A 9,655-nucleotide genomic window follows, 5' to 3' on the forward strand; every position below is an offset into this window, starting at 1 on the left:
AAGACTGAGGCACCAAAAGCTTATGTTTTCAAATAAACCTGTTGGACTATAACCTGGTGTCGTGTGATTTCTGACCCTGGCCAAACCAGGCTTTAATTTAGTTTCTGGCAGTCATGTAATCTGTTCATTTTACTTTCTTCCATTCAAGTTACTTCCAGTTGTGTAGGTTTAAAATTGGCCTTATATTACACAATGTGATTTGGCAGCCTGTCTGTCATTTCCTCAGTTTCAGTCACAGTATGGTTTGGTCTTTTGGACCACACATTATTGTTAGTGACTATGACAGCATGAGTTAAGAGGTTCACCAGTGTCTATAAATCCATTCATTCCTGTTGTTGACTGAATGAGCTGTGAATGGGTCCAGCACTTCAAACTGCTTTTCTTTTCTGTTTTCTTTTTACCCTTGCTTTCTTTCATTTTCCTTTGAGTCTCTTCTCTTATCCTTTCACCTCGATTGCAGCAGCATCGATAACAGCAGCAATGAGATTGGGCCCTGTGTGGAAAAGTGGACCAAAATGGTGGCATAGGCTGGGGGCAGCGAGGCTGAGTGAATGTTGAAGCAGGAGACATCTGGCAGCAGTGGGAGCAATGCCAGGACGAGGCGTACGTGGCTCCGCCGTAGCCTGAGTTCTCCTGACTAATGACGAGAAGGTCCCAGGTTTAATCTCCTGGTCCAGACTCGCAGGCTAGGCCACGTATGCGGCTAGGCCTGAGCACCTGATGGTGGCGAGTTTGATCCCAGCGCAGGACCCTGCAGCTCCAGTGGCAGCTGCATCGGTGAGGTCGCCCAGTCATGGCAGCGGAAGCAGCGTTGGTGCTGGAGTGTGGCAACTGGTTGTTCCAATGGCGAAGTGCGGTCGTTAGCTTAAAAGCAGGGACTCGAGGCATCAGGGTGGAGGAGCCTGGACCCAGGCCCTTGGTTGAGCTAGAAGCTGTCCAAAGACCACCCTAACTTTATTGAGATTAGGCTGTAAAATGAACTTTATTGTTTGATTTTTCCAGCTCAAAATTCTATGATTTGGTTTATTTTCTGTGTTTCAGAGTGGCAACACAAAACAATACTTTTCACTATATTTGTAATAAATACACATGACAACAAATAAATCAAATAAATAAATCAAATCAAATCATAACAGAAGATTTGCCACATCCCATTACTATTATTCTTTCAGGTCTATTGATGAAGTAGATTAAATTATAAGATCAATGCTGATATTTCAATGTAATGCAATTAGAATTTGCTGTGCAGAGACTGTCACTATGATTAATTTCCTTGTGCAGATCTATCAGCATGATACACAGCACCATGTAAAACATTCTGGTTCTCCAGTGTGTTGTGTTTTAGTGGATAGGCCTAAGTATGATCAAGAGAGGTGATAACATTTTTCAGTTCTAGAATTGATGCTTGTTGTGCTTTGTGTAGGTTGCATCGGAATACTTCAAGGACACTACATTACTGCTGATTGGTGTCATTTGTCTGGCTGCTTCCATTGAGAAGTGGAATTTGCACAAGAGGATTGCCCTTCGTATGGTGATGTTGGCAGGTGCCAAACCGGGGATGTGAGTATTACTTCAGGTTCAGGTGTATTCTTAAGAAGGAATAGACCCAAGAACATAAAAGCAGGTCTACAGTGAAAATCTGGCTTCTATCAGAGCCTTACCCTCAAGGTTCAATGAAGGATAAAGTTACCAAATTAGTTATAACTCAAAAAGAATATGAAAAATATGGACAGAATTCAAGTATTCAGTATCATTACCTATTTAGCATCTCACATAATTTTACCATCAGGTTTGTTAATGGGATTTGACACTCTTGCCACCTTTCTGTATTATATTATTTAATAAAAGTTCTAATGATGAACTTTACATATTCAACTATTTTCCTCAAGTTTCTGCTAGACAACTAAATCTTCCTATATAGAATATCAACATCATGGATTGTCAAAGGTTGTATTTTATGCAACATCTATGTAAAGAATCTTGGACAATGAATTTTTTTCTGTTAGTGAAGCTACACTTCAGACAGACTGGGTCCATTTGTGCTGCCCTCGCACTAGCACTTCCAGGCAGAGACCCAACTATCTGGATTTATCAGAGCTGTTTTGCCCAAAGACTCCTCATTACCTCCTCCTGCAGAACACTTCACTTGCACTGCACCAGCAATCAAACAGGGGGTCAAGCATTGTGCCAATCTTGTCCTTAGCCACAGTAGCAATTTCCTGCTTTCTCATTTATTGTGCTAGACACAGGGTTTTGCCAAATATTTTTGCAATTCAAACAGCTTTTGAAAAGCTGGAAATGTGCATATTAGAAATAATATATTGCTTTATAAAGACAACCAGCTTTCCTGGACTGCTTCTATTCTGTTCTACATTCCTCCTTTGACAAATGCCCAATACCAGGCCTAATATAAGCCAAATTAAATGAAGGTGTGGCCAGCACACTGATGGTGCCATTTTATGGCTAACAAATGATTGGAAGAATGATCGGAAAGTGAATCTCTAAGGCTGACTTTCTCTTCAAGTGCAGACAATGGAAGACCTTTGGTTTAGTAGTAGCCAGGAAGACTTCTGACTCTTATAATGTTTGACAATCTTTGCTGTCATAGAGACTAGGGACGTACAGTACAGAATCAGACTCATCGGTCCAACCCGTCCACACCGATCAGATTTCCTAAATAAATTTAGTCCCATTTGACAGCATTTGGCCCATATCCCTCTTAACCCTTCCCATTCATATATCCATCCAGGTGACTTTTAAATGTTGTAATTGTACCAGCCTCCACCTCTCCTCTGGCAGCTCATTCCTCACCTTCTGCATGAAAAATTTCTCACTTAGGTCCCTTTTAAATCTTTCCCCACTCACCTTAAACCTATGCCATCTTTTGGGCACCTCTTCCCTGTGGAAAAGTCCTTGACTATTCACCCTCTCCATACCCCACATGATTTTATAAATCTCTATAAAGGTATCCCTCTAGCCTATTCAGCCTCTCCCTATAGCTCAAACTCTCCAGCTGTGGCAACATCCTTGTAAATCTTTGCTGCACCCTTTCAAGTTGTAGTCATCTAGCTAATTCCAGTCTAGAAATCATACCCCCTTTGCTGTCAATTAACTTTATTTTTCACTAAGTTTTATTTGGAGAAGTGTGTTCATCAAGCTTCTGTATATAAACAATTTTTGCCCTCTAATTAAAGCAGGTGCAACAAGAGATTGAAGGACATGAGTTGGGATGTGGGAGCTGTGATGTAGGAGATGGTGGGCTGGACAAATACCTGTGTTTTGGGACTGGGGAGTTCAGCAGTTGCAATGACGGTCTGGAAAAGGAATTCACACGCCCAGATGAGAAGTAGCACTTGGGCAGGATTAAAAATCTCTACTCCTGATTCTCCAATTTGTGGGCATCTGAAATCAACTGCTCACTGGGGTCACCAAATGTGGCATTATATCTCCAGCTGGCAAACCTATCAACAAATACTGCCAACTGGCAGCTACTTTAATGAAAAGAAAGGTAGAAAATGCTGGAAATACTCAGAAGGTAAGGAAGCATTTTGTGGACAGAGAAACAGAGTTAATATTTCATATCAGTGATCATTGGTCAGAATTAACACGTTCGTCGGTATTGCAGTAGTAGTTATGACAAAGCAGTTGCCCTTTTCTTCTCTGCAACTGAAATCAGCATCTGCTAAAAGTGTTAAATGTGAAAATCTAGAGGTTGTAATCTGTGATTCTAAACTTTACTATAGCGTGTACTGAGATAGATCCCACAGACTGCATGGAATATAAATTATGGCACTCGTAAAAATGTCTTATTTTTCAATATTAATCTCAGAGTAAAAGCCCTGGAAAAGTTACACCTTGTTGAGTGAGATGTGAATGGGTTTCTTAGACTGAAGTTCAATTAGTCTGGCTTAAGAAAACTAATATTATAATTGTGGAATGTCAAATTCTCTATTGTAATAACAAGAAATTTACATTCTTAAAACTTTTTAGAAGGTTTATTTTAAAATTGTGATACTCCATCTTCATTCAAAATAATTTATTTTGCTCTCTATAAAGTTTAATTAAAATTGAAAGATAATTAGTATGTTTTACCTCCTGGTTTGCTGTCTTTGAGAATACATCAATGTGATTATCCTGCTTGCTGACATCACTGTGGCTGGATACTTGAAAATTTCCTTGACTTGCTGTCAGTTTCAAACCGATGCTGAGAAAAGGGGAAATCTGCACCAAAGAGATAGCTAGATGAATGAGTGAATGCTATCACTTTGCTGCTGACTGGAAAATCAGAACCATTCACTCTGTTTGATTCTCCAGAGACAATGCCTGATCTGTGGAGTATTTCCAATGCTTTCTGATGCTTTTGCCATTTGTTAACCACTTATATTGGCACCAACATGAAATATACCATTGATTGAATTTTCATGTTTGCCATCAATTGTTCCTTAGCAATAATTATCTTGTGATATACTTTCTTAAATGTGCTTTATTGATCTCATTTACTCCTAATCCACATTAGCCCATAATTGGTAAGGCACCGAACAGCATCCAACATTAGTTAGATTTGCCTATGGCTGTTTAATCTGACAATATTTTGCATGGACGTTGCTAAAAGTGTGAGCTGATTATGTTGCTGGGAGGATAAAATTACCATTGGGGACATCAGTGAACAAAACAATCAATTGGGTATGTCCTTCAGTAAACAGAATGAAGATTGTGAAATTAAGGACTGAGAGGAAATTCAAAGCAGAGTGGGTGGATGTTAAATCAAGTACAGTGTAAAAAGAAGAAAAGATTTGATTATGGGAAGTAAAGAAGACAATTGAAAAGCAGACAATGTTTCTAATTTTACATTTTTAAACTGTTCAACAATTATCAAAAGCTGAGGAAATCAAACTTTGTACTTCTAATAGTTATATTTTGGTGCTAAAAGGATTCACTGGCAGTAGTTAATAATTAGCACTTTGTTAGACAGCTAGTCCAAGTTTAATTAAACATGTGCAAACCTTATATGGCTCCAAACTGGGCTTCTTGCATCATTTCAGTTCAGCTCTAACTTCCTGCAGTGACTTTAGTTTACATTAAAATGGAAATAGAGCAACCTCACACTGCTCAGTGCATTTTAATGATGAACCTCATGGCAAGATGCCCTTTTTGAGAAACTAACAGTGAAGCAGCACACCTTCAACAGTATGTCTGAATTTCCTTGTCTAAACCCACGCCTGCCCTCACCTGACATTGCATTGGTGTAGCACATAACTAATATTAAGCAGCATTCACTTTACCATTGTTTTGATTGTTTTTTTTTTGACAATTGCAATACACTTTCAAGTATCTGAAGACCTCCAGTGGCAATGAAAGGCACTGCAGCCACATAAAAAAATCCCAAATCAAAAAAAATCTACAGCTTGATCTAGAGGAAGAAAGGAAAGGGAAAGGATCAGGACCATAAACTGGGGAATAGGTCAGAGATTGAGAACAATATACATATTAGTAATATAATTAGATTCATGAAAATCATGATGTAGCTGATAAACATGACCGGCATCAGTAAGAAACAAAGACGTTAGAGCATGTGAAGAGAGAGATTTTGGACTTCACAATAGAGAACTGTATTTGTTAACTTAAAATGTACAGCTATATATAAAGAAGTTTTGCAGAACATTAGGAGTGGAAAAGCCTTACTTAGAGATCAGAGGCAAACAGCCCCAAGCAAAGTATACGTGCAGACACCTACAGCTCATAATGCAGACCTGGTATACTCCATACTACAGACCATAATCTAGACAGGTATCTCAACAGGTAGGTAGCAGTACTGGCTTAAAGCATAATATAAAGACATTTAGGGAAAGAAACCTCCAAAGCCAAGATGTGAAGTTAAAATACAGTCCAAGGCACATGGCTGAAAAAGGAAGACTCCAAAGTCGTAACAAGACTTCAGAAGACTTCAAGCAAAGAGTTGGAAAAAGAGAAGACTCCAAATACAGAGCAACAGATTAGGAAGACTTAATGATGGAAAAAAGAACCTTGAAGATGTCAAAGCTTAACTATGAACCAGCAATATTTTGGAGAATAAAGACACAGAACAAGAATGTTTTGACAGTAAGAAGAGAAAACACAAGTATTCACCCAGGTCAGTGAGGTGCAATAATTCATAGGGATGGCAGTTCCAGTAGAAACTTTGCAATTACCTCAATTATTTGATAATGTGGAAGATCCACAGTGATACCAATGTGGGGGCTCAGGGAGCAGCGGATATAGCATTATAGGACAGTTTCAGACTCATATGTGAAAGACTAATGTCATCAAGCGAGCATATTTTTACATGCTGTCAGGCCAATAGCTGAGAATGTTCTGGTAAGACAAACCATGGAAGATGGAATATGTTGCATTGATTAATGCACTCAATGCATTCTTTTGCCCCCAAAAACTGATAGGCTGAGCAACATTTAATTCATGATCCTGACATGTGAGAAAATCAGTAGAAGCCTTTTTAATTGATTTACAGAGTCACGGAGTCATACAGAACTGAAACAGTCCATGCCAAACATAATCTCAAATTAAACTAGTCCCACCTGTCTGCTCCTGGCCCATATCCCTCCAAACCCTTCCTATTCATGCATCTATCCAAATGTCTTTTAAATGTTGTAATTGTAACCACATCCACCTGACAGGGAACTTGGAAGTATGAAAGAATTGTGAGAAATTAGATGTTGTCAGACCTCCTTACACATTAGAACAGACAGTCTAATTCACTGCACAGGCAGAAATCATGGCCCAAAAATTTGTCAATACTGCAAAGAAACATCAGAGGCTTTTCTGACATGATCAGATGTGGAGACCCCAAACGATGTAGTAACTCCCCCAAAAGCCTGTCAAATGCCAAAAACGTAGGTGCCAAGGACATCAACCGTATTAGGTTTTACAAGATATGGATCCAAACACAATCACAAGTGCAATGAATATCCATTAGGGGAGCTGAGTGCCGAATTGTGGCCAGCTGGGTGCTTAAAGAAATATTGTAAATTAACAACAGCTTCATTACCTCAAAAGCAAAGAAATGGTTCTGCAAAAGGAAAATGTCAAGAGATTTAGAAATCATGCAACCAGGTGAAAGTTCAAGAAGATAAATATACAAATATAAGGTGAAGAGAATATTCATAGATGAAGTTAAAGAGAGTCAAAACCAATTCTGACTACCAACTTGATGGTGCAATGGTTTGAAACAGAATTTAAATTTGACATAGTTTCATACCAGCAGACAGCTTGCCATGGTTGAAATCTTTGAGAGCCAGACCAGCAAATGTAAAACTCCAAAGTCCAGGGGACACAGATATTCAGGTGTGAGGACAAATCACCACAAAACCTATCCAGAGAAGACATTTTGTCTTCTGAAATACTGAAGTACAAAATACCTAATTGTTAAGCTGAAATGCGAGTTGGTCACTGAAAGAGAGTGAATATAATACTTCAGATTGAAGACATCAGAGAATTTTGTCAGTAATTTCCAAAGATATTTAAGCAAGTTGAAGTAGCAGTTTATATTACCTTGCAATAAGATGTTAAACCCATCTGGTTGTATGAATCCAAGAAATTATTTGATGAGTAAAGTTAAATTTTGATTAAACAGCATGACTGAACACAAGGTTATACTGCTCGTAAGTAACAGAACCAACACAATGGTGCTCAGGTCTAGTAACTGCTCCCAAGGCCCAAGATGGAGAACTCGGATTGTGTGTGAATCTCTTTCATTTCAACAAAGGGGTTCAACAAGAAATCCGTCCTAGCTCATCTGTTGATGATGATAGCTTGGCAAAATTGCCAACAAGAAGTTTTTCAAAGGATTGGATGTTAACACTGGGTTCTGGCAGATACCTTTAGACCATGAGTCAAAATTACTAAATACACTTATTACACTGTTCAGGCAGAATTGTCTCAACTGTCTAAAATATGGGATCTTCTCTGCACCAACAATCTTCCAAACAGCATTGTCTAGAATCCTGGAGGGGAAACAGGAACCATTTTCCATATGGATGATATCTTAGTGCATGTTAAAAAGAAGGAACATGACCAGCAGACCAGTGATGTATTAAAGACACTACAGAATGTAGGCCTTACACTAAGGTGGAAGATGCACTTTGTTCTTATAATAATAACATTTCTAGAACACAAAATTCAAGAACAAGGCATCATTGAGTGGAGGAGTTAGCCAGGTGGTATTATTGCTGGACTATTAATCCAGAGACCCAGGTTCAAATCCCACCATAGCAGATGATAGAAATTTGAATTCAATTTTTTAAAAAAGTCTGGAATTAAGAGTCTAACGATGATCACAAATCCATTGTTGATTTTCAGGAAAGACCCAAGTGGTTCATTAATGTGGGAAATTGCCATCCTTACCTAGTCTGGCTTACATGTGACTCCAGACCCACAGACTCTTAACTGCCCCCTGGGCAATTGGGAATGGGCAATGTGCCCCTCATCCTGTGAATGAATAAAATAAATGGTGGATCCAGGGAAGACAAGAGCTATCACCAGTGATTTACCAACACTGAAGTGCATGAATGACATATTGCATTTTTTAGAATTGGAAGTTTGTCCCCAACATAGCAAGTCTTACTCAACCCATAAGGAAGCTTTTGAAGAAAGGCCAGCAATGGTATTGTCATCAGGAACAGAATGCAAGTTTTGAAAAGATTAACGAGAACTTATTTTCTGTTGATGTTCTAGCACATTATAATCCAGGCATAGATGCAACATTGCACAAGACTTGAAACAGTCCTTATTCAGGTGCAAATTGACAAAACAAACGTCAAGTGTTTTGATGGTGACCGAGAAAAGGTATGCAACCATAGAGAAGGGAGCCTTAGCAGCTACATGAGGATGGGAAAGATTTGCATGAAACTGAAATTCCAGGTTGCAATGAAACATAAGCCTTTGGGAATATTACTGGGATTGAAAAAAATTTCAAAAGTGCACGTTTGTGTCTAAAAATTCAGGTTTATGCTGATGAGATGTGAGTATGCCATATTCCAGAGTCTGTTCCAGACAAGGTACAGGCAAAAGTAGACACACTCATGGACAACATTAGAATTTTGAACAATATATGGGATTACATGTTGCCATGCCTACACAGCCAATAGCCACAGAATCAATAATTTCATTCAAGATTTCTGGAAAGACCACAGGAAAGGTTAACTATGGAAATTTTTGATTTTAAGAGACAGCATATTCGGACCTAGTTGACTGTTATTCAAGATTGATTGAAGTAGCAAGGCTTCATTCACCGCAGCACCCCCACTGATTGGATCAGCGAGAAAGCACTTTGTGATACACAGTTGCCCTGAAGAACTGTTATTATACAACAGACCTCAATTCGGAACATAAATTTCAGAAAGTTCAATTTGGAGGCAACCATCACTTAGGTGGCAGGTTCTTTACCCTACTCTTAACTAAACTGAGAGACAGAAAGTGTTGTCAAGACTATGAGGTCACTAATGCATGGGAATACAGACTCAGAATTGGCTTATTCAGTTACAAAGCAACACAATTGAACAATGAGATAACAAGGTGTAGAGCTGGATGAACACAGCAGGCCAAGCAGCATCAGAGGAGCAGGAAAGCTGATGTTTCGGATCTGGACCCTTCTTCAGAAAAT

General features: G+C 38.9%; 1 protein-coding gene across 3 annotated transcripts in view; it reads left to right on the plus strand.

The window, feature by feature from the left end:
• Nucleotides 1–9,655, plus strand: part of slc13a4 (solute carrier family 13 member 4) — a 101,257-nt gene that overhangs the window by 61,128 nt on the left and 30,474 nt on the right. For all 3 annotated transcript variants that reach the window (XM_048608050.1, XM_048608048.1, XM_048608049.1), the window contains exon 3: nt 1,424–1,560. In XM_048608050.1, the coding sequence (XP_048464007.1) occupies nt 1,424–1,560 (137 nt within the window). The remainder of the gene's footprint in view (nt 1–1,423; nt 1,561–9,655) is intronic.

This window comes from Rhincodon typus, chromosome 18 (assembly GCF_021869965.1).
Source record: "Rhincodon typus isolate 14 chromosome 18, sRhiTyp1.1, whole genome shotgun sequence".
Taxonomy (NCBI): Eukaryota; Metazoa; Chordata; class Chondrichthyes; order Orectolobiformes; family Rhincodontidae; genus Rhincodon; species Rhincodon typus.